This window comes from Choristoneura fumiferana, chromosome 26 (genome assembly GCF_025370935.1).
Source record: "Choristoneura fumiferana chromosome 26, NRCan_CFum_1, whole genome shotgun sequence".
Taxonomy (NCBI): Eukaryota; Metazoa; Arthropoda; class Insecta; order Lepidoptera; family Tortricidae; genus Choristoneura; species Choristoneura fumiferana.
This window is the reverse complement of record NC_133497.1, coordinates 2,233,616-2,249,187: the sequence shown is the minus strand read 5'-3', so window position 1 is coordinate 2,249,187 and position 15,572 is coordinate 2,233,616. Positions and strand designations below refer to the sequence as shown.

At 37.4% G+C, this 15,572-nt stretch overlaps 2 protein-coding genes and 1 long non-coding RNA gene across 5 annotated transcripts in view; 1 reads left to right on the top strand and 2 right to left on the bottom strand.

Moving 5' to 3' along the window:
* Window positions 1-1,507, bottom strand: part of LOC141442584 (pyrimidodiazepine synthase-like) — a 9,321-nt gene extending 7,814 nt beyond the window's left edge. The window contains exon 1 of the mRNA XM_074107601.1: window positions 1,375-1,507. Within this exon, the coding sequence (XP_073963702.1) occupies window positions 1,375-1,402 (28 nt within the window). The 5' untranslated portion in view covers window positions 1,403-1,507. The remainder of the gene's footprint in view (window positions 1-1,374) is intronic.
* Window positions 1,508-2,257: 750 nt separating this feature from the next.
* On the top strand, window positions 2,258-8,826 carry LOC141443006 (uncharacterized). Of its 3 annotated transcripts, none has more exons than XM_074108222.1 (5): window positions 2,258-2,426; window positions 3,672-3,771; window positions 5,382-5,572; window positions 6,469-6,659; window positions 7,574-8,826. In XM_074108222.1, exons 2-5 carry the CDS (start codon window positions 3,677-3,679, stop codon window positions 7,679-7,681), a joined length of 585 nt encoding a protein of 194 aa, XP_073964323.1. In that variant the 5' UTR covers window positions 2,258-2,426; window positions 3,672-3,676; the 3' UTR covers window positions 7,682-8,826. The 3 variants fall into 3 exon arrangements, with proteins under 3 accessions (XP_073964323.1, XP_073964322.1, XP_073964324.1); XM_074108221.1 differs by having other exon boundaries at window positions 2,258-2,430; XM_074108223.1 differs by lacking the exon at window positions 2,258-2,426 and adding an exon at window positions 2,449-2,513.
* A 399-nt stretch (window positions 8,827-9,225) lies between these two features.
* Window positions 9,226-13,816, bottom strand: LOC141443017 (uncharacterized). Its single transcript, XR_012453001.1, has 2 exons — window positions 10,917-13,816; window positions 9,226-10,865 (listed from the first exon to the last, which is right to left on the bottom strand). It is a non-coding gene; the product is annotated as an uncharacterized lncRNA (long non-coding RNA).
* Between the last annotated feature and the right edge of the window lie 1,756 nt (window positions 13,817-15,572).

Below are 15,572 nucleotides of genomic sequence, written 5' to 3'. Positions count from 1 at the left end.
TTTGCCATGTTGTAAGTGAGTAATTAATTGCAAACAATATGGATGTTTTCTCAAAAGCAAGTTGAACGTGGTTGTTTTTTTTGGTGACTTGTTTTTCGGTTGGTTAATTCATTTCATTTTACAGAAAGTGGTGCTATTTTTTTTGATGTTCCTAAGTTGTTTGTTTTTGAAACAATGTTTTGGAGGTATCCACGCATTACTTTGCCATGTTAAAAACGTTATTGAACTATAAAATTTTACCTGGCTGCAATTTAGCTACGTATGTGTGCCACATATCTCCATGCATAGAACCGCATTTCACGTCCACAAAATTGACATGTCTAACGAGATGCGTGAGTTACGCAAGTTCGGAAATAAATTTGAGTTTAATTAGTAAAAAAAAAATTACTCATGCAGTACCTAACTCATATCCAGAAGTACTCGTAGTACTAGTTAGTACTCGTTAAATTTCACGGAGATCAGATATGAACAACTTTTTAATTTGTGTTACTTCCTATAATTAATAATTTTTAATCCAATGATATGCTTAAGAAAATACCAATTTGAACGTTTTCTTTTCTAAAATAGATAAGCACAAGATAAACTTAAAAAAGTAGTTTAACGATGCATTGAAGCGTGCAGTTGCTAAGGTAAACAAACGCGAAAGGATCGTACCAAATACGTTTTAGGTCAAGGCGCGTTTTTAACATTTAGTAGGTTACGTCATTCCTGCATTGTACCGTTTATCTATGTGAGTTATCGCTGACTTAAGACCTTCTAAAATACTAATAAATTACGCGTGACTTGTTTTAAACTGTACTTTTTTAATAAAATTGTATTAGGACTTATGTTTTCAATACTTATAAATAAAAGAAAGACGAGAATAAGATTGCCTATACTTTCTTCAATCACCTGTTAAATTAAAAATGATGTCATGACAAGCAGCTGTTTATTGCCTATTGACATTTTTGAATGCATTGTGTGCATTCATACGTTGCGGCAAATTTAAAATATATTAAATTTATATAGCTTAAGAAAGTAATTATGTTACTATTTACTGTAGGTAGTATTTTATTTTCTAGCTACTAAGGCCACTTGCATTTAAATTAAAAATAACTGTGATTAATAATAACTTTGTGGGTAGATATGATTACAGTATTACAGTACGATAAATAAGTTTTTAAAAGTATTCACTCAATGGTGTAGTAAAAAGGAAAAAAATGGTCCAATTTATTTTACATTTCCTAATTATTTTGTTTAAATCGATTAAACACAGAGAAACCATGACAACTGTTAATCACTCTTTACAAATACGATAACAAATGTAAATACTTAGACGTAATAAAAGTACAAATTAATAAACTATCAATCAACACAATATACAATAATACCTACCGGCAATCCTGTGAGGAATGTACGACATTTCTAACACTACTAGTGTAAAAATAACTATTTACAGAACACCAGTGCTCAGTCTTCCAAATTTCGCAAAGAAATGATACCGAATGGTACGTCACTTTTAAATTAAGCTAATGATATGACATCATGGTTGACCCGATTGTAATATATACTGCTAAATGAAAAATGTCAAAACATATGCCTAAATTATGTGTACCAATAGTTCTTTTTAATTTGGTTGGTTTCGTTTAAGAAGGCCGCTGGTGTTACATTGATTAAGTGATATTATATTATTTAGTTACTGTTTTTTCTGCTTTTTTTTATCACGCCGAAAGTTTATTACTAATTTTGTAGCTATTAAAGAAAATTACATCGTTTTTCACCAAGAAGCAATCAAATTCTTTTATTTTAAAATCACATCTTGTTTCCTTATTTTATTTATTGACTTTTATATCAGAAACCAATTGTCTTTATTTTAAGACTTACTTATTTCAATGTCTTAATATTATTTTGTTTTAAAAAAAATTGTACATATTATCCTAATTTCGCTTCATATGCAACAACAAAACGCAAAACCGGTGTTGCTAGTTAGTGCAGTACTAATTAAATCAGGTAGAAAAAATGGTTCTAAAAAATAGAATAAAATAAAAGAATATGCGCCATATCATATCCTTATTATTGCCATGATAAAGCGTTAGAAATCTGTCGTTAAATATTGTTTAATCCATTATGCTGCTTTAAAGTATCGTACTGAATAAATGTCTTCTTCCCATGGAAATAATAAAGTAATTGTTACTATTCCATGCTCCATTCATCGTCATTATAATAATCACTAGAATTTGGTAGATTATGAAACCCATTCTTCATGACAACTCAAGACTGTCTACTTGACAGCAAATTATTGAATTTTTCTTTTGAAGAAATCAAAATAAACTTGGAAACAGTCGCTGTTAGTTAATTACGGTGTTTTAAACCGAATTAACAGTTTATTTACACAAAATATTTTAAAGCGCAACCGTTCTCGTGCTTCACAATTAGTTGCTGACCTTGTAAGTGAGTAATTAATTGCAAAAAATATGGATGTTTTCTCAAAAGCAAGTTGAACGTGGTTGTTTTTTTTGGTGACTTGTTTTTCGGTTGGTTAATTCATTTCATTTTAGCTTTCTATGCACTTTATAGAAAGTGGTGCTATTTTTTTTTGATGTTCCTAAGTTGTTTGTTTTTGAAACAATGTTTTGGAGGTATCCATGATTTACGATATTTTTTATCAATAAGGAATGTTCATGCTATCTCGTTTACGAATATTCTAGAACGTTAAGCACTTAGTTGAGTTATTACTGAATAAACTTTTTTTTTTAATTAAAAAAAATGCCTCAACAATGCTATGAACCTATATGAAATTTAAATATGTATGTGTAATCGTTTTTTCCGAATAACTACATAGACTCAACAAAACACTTCATTGATCATCCTTGGAAAGTTCCAAGGGACTGATGCTGTGTCTGAGCGGGCTATAAGAACTTTGAAGTTTATGTGGTTTGGTCCCTCTCACACTCTTATTAAATACTATTAGCATAAGCAGGATGGCAATATAGTGTTTCTGAATAAACAGAGCTTGCTAGTGTCATGTGTGATGCTTGAGAAATTCTTTCTTATTGGTATCCAAAGCCCATCATTCATATGGATGCACTAATTAATATGAAACAGTTTTTTTTAACTTCACTGTTTTGTACATTAAGAAAGTACCTACTCGCCATTTGTACACTGTCAAATGGGACAAGTCTTCTACCTTCTGGCAAATCGCACACAGAGGATCAGCTGATTTTGAAAGGGCTATTCTCTTCTTCTTCTCAATCGCTCCCTCATTGCTGAGGATTGTGACTCCGTTTCAGCTTGTCAACAGCAATTCTCCATCGGTTACGATCAGCTGCCTGGTGGAGTGCAGCGCTGATCGGTAGGTTGATCTGCTCTGAGACCTGATCAGACCACTGTCTTGGGCTCTGGCCTCTGGGTCTTTTACTCTCAACTTTCCCTGTGACCATCAGGCGAAAGGGCTATTTTGTCTTGTAAATTAGCCAACAATCTCCTATAAAGCAGTGTAACATTTTTTTTTCAATTTGTCCTAAAAGTTAATTATTAGGTTCATATCATAGTTCATACCAATGAACTGAGCATCTGCTGAAGTTAACGGAATTAAATAAAAACACAGTGTATAGGCCAGGATAACATAATGCGAGAATAGAGAAGTAAAAAAAAAAAGGGTAAAATAAAAATACAAAATGCTTATTTTCCAGTAACCATGGAAGTCGGCTGCAAGGTGGAAGAGATAGTTGTCAAGCCCGAAGTCATTCTCATTTCAGATGATGATACAAATCCGAATGGAGAACCAGTAAAGTAGGTTTAAGATTTCTTACTACTTTTTTTTTTTTTTTTTTTTTTTTAACGAGGGCACACCAAATGTGACTATGTCAGCCTCATGGGGAGCCTCAGATATATACACCACACTACAGACAGATATTACACTCTCCCTTACACTGAAACCACGTCTCTGGATGCAAAGGCCCGTCCAATGAATCTGTAAATTACTACAGAATACTTCTTGAATTGAAAAAAAAAAACGATGCCTTGAAGCCATCCAGAAAGTATGTTACACCGATTTTTACCCATTTTAATGTCCAAATTGAGTTCCGTACATAATCCACGCGTAATTTGTGAAGAATTCTAGTCATCACAGGACAAAGTACAACTTAGACCATGTATGCCAGTGCTTTTCAAACTGTCGCACCCCCCTTGGTTTGGAAAATATTTTTCATCACACTTGCTCGTAAACAGTGTCGTAACATGCAGGCTACCTTGGTTGCAACCCCCCAAATAAAACCCTCGACGTTAATGTGCTTGTCATGAAACCCGTGGTCGGTAAATGAGTCATTGCCCGTACTTAATTTCTTGTCATGAAGCCCAAGGTCGGTAAATGAGTCAATGCCCGTACTACTGCTGCTGCGCGCGCTGGCCGCTGGCCCACTTGCACAAGCGGCTCATGCACATGCTGCGGGAGGGGTAGGGTGGCGCTGCCAAGAGCGCAGCCTAAGGTATCGCCAATATTTGAAACAATTATATTTTTTCTTTTACAAATATAAAATTTTACTCGCAAATGTGATGAAAAACATTGTATGTCGCACGGGCGGTACTAGAATTACGAACATCGGCTCATTAAAGCCCTCAGTCTTCGACTTCGGGCTTCTAATAGACTCTCGTTCGTAATTCCTTATTTACCGCCCTTAAGACACAATGTACTATGGCAACCCCTTGCTTACCTCCACTTACAGTTAGTTGTATTATGTTACGTTGATAATACAAACATTGAATAATCATTCATAATAACGGTGAGAGTATTTTAAAGATACTGCGACCCCCTTAAGGGGCGTCCGCGACCACCGGGGGCTCTATGGGCCAATCAACTTTTTACCAACACTAATCTGTCCGCGACATTTTTCAAACAATTGCAGATTTTTGTAAGTAAACATGTTTTTTCTGTAATTTTAATAAATGGTGTATATGAATATGCCATCCTACGTAAGTTCAACCTATTAAACCGTGAAATATCTTCTTCAAAGTACGATATTTTGGTAACGCAGGAGACGCCCAAAGTGTTGGTAAAATAGTTGATTGGCCCCTATGCCATAGTTTTCAAAGTCAAGTGAGTTCATTGCTTATTTTTCATGTAATAAGTTCATTGCATTATATTAACACACGTTTTATACCGTTTACCTTTACTTGCCCGAATTTGCCATACCATCGTTTGCCATAAAATATATAAAACCGTGCTGTTTTCGGGTTTTTTTTAATGTCATCATATAGAATGCAGTAGGTTAGGTTAGTTTAATATCAATTCTGAAGAAATTACTATTTCAGAAATAAATTACTTTATGGCAAATGCAAATTCTAGAAAACGATACTTTCGGGCAAACGATAGAGAACCGTTTTATACATTATGTACTCCACAGAAAGCGACGCAGACGGGTAGTTAAAAAATCCCCCCACCCCTGTGAAGACTGCGACAAGATCTTCCAAACAGGCTATGAGTTGAAAAAACATAAACGCACACACACAGGAGAGCGGCCCTATATGTGTACCACGTGCGGGAAGACATACACACAGCTCGGGCATCTGAGCATACACGCGCTCATACATCAAGGTGAGTGTGAGTGTGAGTATGGGTAGAAGAGTGAGTAGGATAGGAGAATGAATTTGAGTTTAGGGATTCATGTTGTTTCAGCTATACAAACACTGCTAGGGCATAGGAGCATACATGCGCTGATACAATCAAGGTGATTATGTGTATGGGTATGGGTAGAAGAGTGTCTGTCTGTGAGTGTGATAAATAAAAAATATTTTATTGTTTCTGAGTAATAAGAATGACTGAGTATGTTTATGCTATGAGTAAGAACGAGTGAGTATAATAAGATTGAGTATGACTATGTTAAGATATAAGTACTAATTAGTACAACCAGAATGAGGTTGAGTATGGCTATGCTATAAGTAAATAGTTACCAGATTGAGACTGAGTATAGCGTAGCGTATGACTGAGTACAATTTTTAATTTGTAATTGTAATTTTAATGTTTTTTTATTTTTTTTTTATTAAGTAGGTATTACTAACATAGTTGTATAGTTTTTTTCTATTGTCCTTTAAATACTAACACTATTATGGATGAGCGTGTGACTTGTCTGAAATAAATGATTATTATTATTATATAGCTGTGCTATGAGTGTGAATGAGTACCTACCAGAGTTAGACTGAGTATGGCTATGCAATGACTGTGAATGAATACCAGAATGAGATTGAATATAGCTATGTAATGAGCTTTAGTGAGTACGAGAATGAGATTGAGTATGACTAGGTTATGACACGAGTATGGATTAGTGCCAGAATGAGAACGACTATGAATAAATATCAGAACGAGGCTGAGTATGGATGTACTATGAGTATAAATGAGTACGAAGATAGGTAAGATAATTGAAATCATAATAAGTAAAGTTCAGAGCGATATGGGAATTAGTTTGCTTGAATGTCGGATGTTTCCTTTCGCAGGCATAAAGAACTTCAACTGCGTCGAGTGCGGGGCGTCGTTCTACCGGAAGGCGGACCTGGACCGGCACGAGAAGATCCACACGGGGGACAAGCCCCACGAGTGCGAGATATGCTCCAAGAGCTTCGTGCAGAAGAACAATCTGGTCATGCATCTCAAGATGCATTCCGGGGATAAACCTCATGAATGTCAGGTAATTGACAGCGGGTGACATTAAGCCGCGAAACAAAAAAATCAAAACGTTTATTCTGTAAATATGCTGCAAAGAGTGTGTAACCGCACGTTATACCCATACTCAAACTCATTCTCGCCATCCCACTCATTTACATTCTCACACTTCTGGTCATACTCATACACACTCTGCTACCCATATTCATACTCACTCTTCTACCCATACTCAATACATTCCTCGCACTCATACTTCCCTTGTTTTGTGTATACAAAAACCTCGCTCCTCTGAGCTGTTTCCATTAGGCTGCGTTTCCACGATGTGCGAGGATGCGTTGCGAAAAATTTGTTTATCGTCAACCAGTTTCTATTAGTTTTATATACCTAATCTCGCTTAGCGCAGCCTTACTGGAAACTGCTTAGCGGAGCGAGGTTTTTGTATACACAAAACGCGAGTGCGAGGAATGTGTGTGTGGTGCAAGGAATGTGTTGAGTAGGGGTAGAAGAGTGAGTATGAGTATTGGTAGAAGAGTGAGTGTGAGTGTGGGTAGAAGAGTGCGTATGAGTATGGGCATGGGTAGAAAAGTGAGTATGTGAGTAAGTGTGATAGCGAGAATGAGTGAGTATGGGGATTCACATGCGGATAGATAGAACAATCTGGTCATGCGTCTCGAGATGTATTCCGGAGATTTACCTCATGAGTGCCAGGTCTTAATTAACAGCAGGAGACCTTAAGTTGCTTAGTTTTTTTACAAGCTTTGTAAGTGTGTGTGATATTCCCAATCTGCAGCGAGGCCGCGTGGGAACTGCGGCTCAAGCTTTCTCATTCTCAGAAATATTTGCCCAACAGTGGGGCCTACATACGCGTATATACGGCCTATAAAAGCCGAATTGATGAGGAAGAATATCATCAACATAAACTTACCATTTTTTTTTCAGGTTTGTAAAAAGCGATTCCTGACTAGAAGCAAGTTGGTGTTGCATTCAAAGAGGCACGAAAAGGACAGGAAAATAAAGAAAGAATTTTTAGAACAGATGATAATATAATTAAGTGTAACTTAAGTATTTTTATAAGACATAGAAGCTAGCGAATCTTATACATGTGTAGTGAATAATCCTTTCCCATAGTATTTTCTCGGAAACATTCGTATTTAAGATTGTTTTTTTGGAATCTTTTTTACTACAAACTGAAATATAGATGCACAGAAAAACCAGAAAAATAAGACCATCACTCAGTTCAGCTCAGTTCAGTTCAGTTTGTATTTTCAATTTAGGTTTTACGGGATGACGGTAAAAGTAAAAATTTGGAATTGAAATAAAAAATACAAAAAGATTCCAAAAAACCAATCTTAATTTGATTGCTTAGTAACGATATCTCTTGTCCGGGTGAGCGGTTAGTTCCAATGGAGTGCCGAAAAAGTTTCTCGATGAGGGCTACGGCATAGATGTCGCTAGCGTCACTGCTTAAGTGGCTAAATAAGAAACAAACAAGCTGAGATATGAGGTGCATAGGGGAAATTCGTGTCGGTACCGTTGACCATCAGTGGTGTAGCGGTATAGCACGCGGTACGGATTACCGAGGACCTGGGTTCGATTCCCAGTGATGGTCTTATTTTTATGGTTTTTCTGTGCATCTATATTTCAGTTTGTATTTTCAATTTAACATTCGTATTTGTCATGCTACTTGACTTGAGTCAGCCTCCCATTAAGACAACGTAGACAATGAGGGTTTTCACAGAGGGGAAATATCGCTAGATGGCGTTAGTGTCGTGACGTTTGCTCGTGATTGGTTAAATAACTAAATGAGCCAATCGCAAGCAAACGTCAAACGTCAAACGGCCCACACAATAATAACGCCATTTATTTAATCGTATGGCATTATAACAAATATAGGCAAAACACTTAAACTACTAAGCCACGCGACTGCATCCGGCGTTAGTGCATCCAGGTCTTCGGCGGGTCCAGGGTAGGAGTGTAAGGGGCAGCGCATGATGTGTTCCATTGTCTGTTCCTCTTCCCCCCACTCACAGAGCGGAGACTCCCTCCACCCCCACTTGTGCTGGTGACAGTTGCAGCGGCCGTGCCCAGTTCTCAGCCTGTTAAAGCGGCACCAAAGATTTCGGGGATGGTCGATTCTCGTTGGTTTGGCGGTCGGATCAATGTTCCGAGCACTTCTTCCTGCTTTTTTTTTTTTTTTTTTTTATACTACTGGATGGAAAATGAGCAAGTGGGTCTCCTGATGGTAAGAGATCACCACCGCCCATAAACATCTGCAGCACTAGGGGTATTGCAGACGCGTTGCCAACCTAGAGGCCTAAGATGGGATACCTCACGTGCCAGTAATTTCACTGGCTGTCTTACTCTCCACGCCGAAACACAACAGTGCAAGCACTGCTGCTTCACGGCAGCATTAGCGAGCAAGATGGTAGTAACAATCCGGGCGGACCTTGCACAAGGACCTACCTACCACCTGCAAACCTAGGACCTGCCTGCTGTGTCTGTAACGCCATCTAGCGATATTTTGCCTATGTGAAAACTTTAATTCTCTAAGGTCGCATCGAGAGAGTAATCGATATAGAGTGGTTAACACCTAAGTTAAGATTTTTATTTCATTTTTGTTTACACTGCATTCTCTATAAACTTCAAACTCGTTTGAAATTTTGTCAATCAATACTAATATTATAAATGTGAAAGTGTGTGTGTTTGTATGTTTGTCCGTCTTTCAAGGCGAAACGGAGCGACGGATCGACGTGATTTTTGGCATAGAGATAGTTTATGGGCCAGAGAGTGACATAGGCTAGTTTTTATCCCGGAAAAATGCAGTTCCTGAGGGAACAGCGCGCGATCAAACTCCACGCGGGCGAAGCCGCGGACCAGTTTGTATTAATAAGTGACATATTTCTATTAAACATGGTACTTTATTTATTACCAGCTTTTGCCCGCGACTGCGTCCGTGTGGAATTCGGTTATCGCGCGCTGTTCCCCCGGGAACTGTGCATATTTCAGGGATAAAAAGTAGCCTATGTCACTCTCTGGCCCATAAACTATCTCTATGCCAAAAATCACGTCGATCCGTCGCTCCGTTTCGACGTGAAAGACATACAAACGCACACTTTATTATTTATAATCATTTCCTTTCGTATTTATAATCAAGGAGCGGAATTTCTCATAGCAAAAATCAAACGTCAAAGGAATTGAACATAAGTTTTATCGACTATCGATAAATATTTCAGCAATTAATGAAACAGCAAAATATTAGCTAAGTACTTTTAAAATAGCACTTTTTAAGTGATGTAATTTAAACGGAAATGCAAAACTAAAACTATGATAAAACTTAACCTTCATTCAAAATAACAATAGAAATCTATTTCTGTACTAATCGCATTTTCTTCATTTTCTCTGTAGTAATAGAGTATTTTATTTTTTTCCTATATTGTCACCCTTTAAATTGGTCCTGCTATCATTGTAGATCCATTTATAGTTTGAGAAAGAGCGTTCTACCTCCGTTGGTGTAGGAGCATATTTGTAGTATTCGATAATGCTGTTTTGGTTGTATTCACTATTTGCTATAAAATCGGCATAGTCGCGAATTAGGTCATAGTTAGTCCGGAATGAGCTGCTGAGCTGATGAAGTTCCCAATCCGCACTGGGCCCGCGTGGGAACTATGGCCCAAGCCCTCTTGTTCTGAGAGGAGGCCTGTGCCCAGCAGTGGGACGTATATAGGCTGGGATGATGAGCTGCTGAGCTGCTTAAAATAAACTTTACATTTAGAAGTTTATTTTGAAGAATCTTCATTGTAAATAAGTAAGGGATGTGTTTTATCCATTTGTCAATCGTTTTTCTTTTAGGATTACCTTAATAACACGGGAATGACTAAGAAAAACTCAAGCGACATAATAGTACATTGTGTCTTAAGGGCGGTAAATAAGGAATTACGAACGAGAGTCTATTAGAAGCCCGAAGTCGAAGACTGAGGGCTTTTATGAGTCGATGTTCGTAATTCTAGTACCGCCCGTGCGACATACAATGTTTTTCATCACATTTGCAAGTAAAATTTTATACTTGTAAAAGAAAAAATATAATTGGTCCAAATATTGGCGATACCTTAGGCTGTGCTCTTGGCAGCGCCGCCCTCTACCTCCCTCGGCATGCGCCGCAACGTGCGTGTGCATGTTGTCCATGTAGTCCTGCAGCAGCACCATCAGTACGGGCACTGACTCATTTACCGACCTTGGGCTTCATGACAAGAAAATGTGTACGCGCAATGACTCATTTACCGACCACGGGTTTCATGACAAGCACATTAAGGTCGAGGGTTTTATTTGGGGGGTTGCAACCAAGGTAGCCTGCATTTTACGACACTGTTTACGAGCAAGTGTGATGAAAATGTCATATGTGACGTTGACGCGATATATTTTAATATGGAGATACAAGTTGCTTATCAAAGAGGTCAAATGTTACAGAATAATGTTAAAAGGCGATAACAAGCGAAGAGTCGATTCGATAACATCGATAACTGGAATAGTCGATAAAACTTGTGTTCAATCCCTTTGATGTTTGATTTTTGCTATGAGAAATTCCGCTCCTTGTTTATTTATAATATTAGTATAGTATAGATAATTCCCAGACTCGCCATCAGCATTCGGAAGTACTTAGTCGTGTGTACCGAATTAACACGATGGGAACGGATTATATACCATTTAGACCATTCAAGAATTAATTCGTTGTCCCTCAATTGGGTACCTTAAGTTTTCTAGTTATTTTTTCGTTTGTTTAATTTGTATTTAATGTAGTTTCAATGTAATTTATGTACTTAAATTGATGGCACCAGTCATGGACAAGAACCAATAAACAACGGACCCTATCGAAAATACAAACTGAGACATGGATGCACAGAAAAACCAGAAAAAGAGACCAGCGCTGGGAATCGAACCCAGGTCTTCAGCAATCCGTGCTGCGTGCTATAACCCCTACACCACCGCTGGACAGGAATCTAGACACGAATTTTTCCTATGCATACATATCTCAGGTTGCTTATTTCTACTACGCTACTTATGCAGCAGCACTAGCGACATCTATGTTCCGCTCTCAACGAGAGACGTCACACTCTTTCGGAACCAACCGCTCACGCAGACAAGAGATGTCGCTACTAAGCAATCAAATTATGATTGGTTTTTTGGACTCTTTTTGTATTTTTTATTTTAACTCCAAATTTGTTACTTTAACGGGTATCCCGTGAAACCATATCGATATGGTGTCACGGTACGGGGGTTTTTATGGTTTGGAAAGTAACAAATTTGGAGTTGAAATAAAAAATACAAAAAGACTCCAAAAAACCAATCATAACGGACCCTACTTTTTTCACAAGCTTTTATTTAGTTTCACCTGTCCCGTTGTCTGTCTGTCTGTAATCAAATCTTGCAAGTTAAATTCGACCCACTTTCAGAAGTTGGATTGACTTGTTTGGTATACTTGTGTAAATTGCGTGACAATACAATAATCTGGTAGTGACATCCTGGGGGTCCGGCCAAGGTCTTCTCCACAGGACGGAACCCTCCGGTTAATGGTATCGACTAGTAATTTGGTATTCAATTGTAGTTTGGTTGACAATACAAGTACAGTCAACAAAAAAAGCTTGCAAGTATTAAGAATGAAATTTTTACCAAAAACTTAAACTAATAACACTTATGTTTAGTTATCTGACGATCATAATTATTATAGATCATGAATGCTATAAGGCATTTAATTATTGTCCACTACTGTGCTTAACATGTCCATGATTGGTGCCGTCATAATGAGGGCTATCGTGAATGAATTCGCCGCTAGAGGCGCTGGTGTAGCGTGAGGTCTCCGAAATGTCAAATCTCATAGTTTTTGGGTGAGCTACGCGGGTTTATTTATAATTAGAATAATTCTGTGACTATTTTGCATTACCTGAAATTAATTATGGCAATTATGCGTTACGGGGCAATGAATGTCTGTGTTTTGAGACAGTTTTGTCTTTCGGAAACTTTTGTCCTCCCTTTTTTCCGAACAAAACGGGACTAAGCAACACTGTGGTTGCTGGATATTTTTATGGTACGGTTTTAAGGTGTATTAAATATGATTTTAATCTAAACTTTGTTTTCACGCCCGTAATAACAGACTCTGAAAGCCACACTTAAAAACCTCACGCAACAGTGCGCCATCTAGTGAGACAGAAAACGATAGCCCTCATTGTCACCATATAATTTTAAAATGTTTTTCTACTTGAGACTATGAGGCCTTAATCCTCATGGCTCGCTGGGGCGGGTTGTTACCACTACACAAAAGAGAAAGGTACAGAAGTCAATCTCATGTATGTACTTCACTTTTCATACCTACGCTCGGCGGTCGCTCTAAGGTTGTCAACTATGGCTTATGCACAAAAAACTATCGTGGTAGTGGCACTCGTATCTAGTTGTTGGATTTATTGTTGAGAATGAAACGGGAAGAATGGAAATATAAATTAATAATAACTAAAATATTTTAATGTTAATGCCATTGTTGTATTACAAATTTGTCACAAAAAATATCTTGCGATGATTTCCACATTGGCGAAATGCACGATTATTATATTTTAAAGTGTTATAAATTCGCATTCTCCATTATTATGGAGAATAGCACAAAAAAGTTCACAGACGCGTGAATCAAGCGGATGGCACTCGCGCTCGCGCTGGTCCCAACCGGTCCGAGATATCGTGTCCGTGAGCAGTGTCTATGTGTGCGTTGCTCGAGCGCACTTTGTATGTAGATTGATTTCTGTACCTATCTGTTTTGTGACTACACGTTGCATATCGCAATAACTATATTTTTATTTTACTTTTAAGTGTTTCTTATTGGCTTTAAAAATTATAAGGTCTCACAAAATGAAGAATATTTCAGTTCATGGTTGGCTAAGTTTAACTGAATGTGTTTAAGTTTTTCAAGTTTTGTTTAATGAGGATTTCTGACAGAAAGGATATCGCTAGATGGCGTTAGTATCGTGATATCTGTTTGACGTCATGATCTCACCATATCATTATTTCCATTGAATCTTTGCTTGCTCAGCCACTGGACTGAATATTCCGCATCCATTTAGTGATAAGTACCTTATTTATTGAATGAGGGCTATCGCGTATGAATTCGCCGCTAGCGTGAGGTCTCCGAAATGTCAAACGTCACTGTTTATTTATAATTAGAATAATTTTGTGAATATATTGCAATACCTGAAATTAATTATGGCAAACATGCGTTACGGGGCAATGAATGTCTGTGTTTTGAGACAGTTTTGTCTTTCGGAAACCTTTGTCCTCCCTCATTCCGAACAAAACGGGACTACAAACACTGTGGCATGCTCGATATTTTCACGGTACGGTTTCAAGGTATTAAATATGATTTAAATGTAAAATTTGTTTTCACGCCCATAATAACTGAACTATTAACCACTATAGTTCAGGTAAGACCTTTCAATGAGAATATAACCACTACGGGACCTTTGTCTACAGTGGCGCCAACTGGTGAGCGCGAAAACGGTAGCCCTCATTGGTTGGTTGGTTTCGTCAATGAGGTTGTCTATGATAGACTAGATGGCGTTGGTATTGTGAGTACCGTTTGACAACTTTGACATTAAAACAAATTACTTTTTTTTTTTTTTAGTTGGATTCGCGCTGTCATCGTTCATCCACCATTACCTCTCATATTTTTCTAGATTTTTTTTACCGTACAACGGCAAAAACTACTAGACACTGGCAAAATTGTCCTCCGATGGATAGAGCCATATTTTTTTAAAGAAACAACAACAACAACAAATTACTTACATAAAGTACACCCTTAGGCAAGGTCCCGAAGATGCTGGCAGCGTTTCCTCTTTGAATAGCTAAGCTAATTCTTTGTCCGAGGAAGCTGCCAGCTCTTCGGTCTCCTGTGATGTCTATAACCTTTTGGATATGTCTTTGAAAAGTTTTAACGCGCTAGAACTCCGCGGACCAAAGGTTGAAGGTTGTTGGTTTTAAGTTGTTATTTTATTTATGTACCTAAGTATTTTAAGTCTAATATAGTTTTATGTACATAGTTTTAGTTCACATTTAACAATAAAAATATTTATTTACTTGGGACGTTTGTGCCACGTTTGTGATTCTGATTGGTTAAATAAACTAAAGCCAATCGCATGCAAGACTGTAATGTCAAACGAACCTCACGATACTAACGCCATCTAGTGATATCCACTTGTCAGAAAACCTATATTGAAATTATGATTTTTAATAAGTACATCTTTTGTTTTAAGACTTATTGAAGTTAAAAGTGATATCAGACTGTTCACTCGAAAGAATGTTCACTTAAGTGAATACTTCTTTTTTCTTTTGTAAGATGGTTATAAATGACATAGAAAATGACACACACTTGTCTCTGAAACTTAAATATTTTTTACCCGACTGCCCGAAGGAGGGTTATGTTTTTATTTTATTTATTTATATATGGCCGAATCCGAGTGGACTCTCCTCTGTGTTCGAACAGATAATTTCGTTCATTCGCATTAAGTGAATGATGCTGTTGGATCGGTTCATGAATGAATTAATTTGGGCTATCTGTCTTTTCGCAGAAATGATTCCCAATCGTTTCATTTGCCAAACCGTTTCATTTCCCAACTCACGATTTTTTTTTTTAGAAACTGTTCTTATAATATAAAACCATAAGAAAAAACAGAGAAAAATTTTTGGTTTCGGAGAAAATTGAGAGTTGGAAAACACAACAGTTTGGCAATTGAAACATTTGGGAATAATTCTGCAAAAAGGCAGTATACCATGTATTTGACACGTTAATTTTTTTGTACACACGTGTCACTTTCAGATGAAGATTCAAAATGAAACCGCTATATCAAAATCTTGTGGCTCAAAGCTTAAGGCGGCTGCTCACGTTAGCTCATGGTAAAAGTCTCGT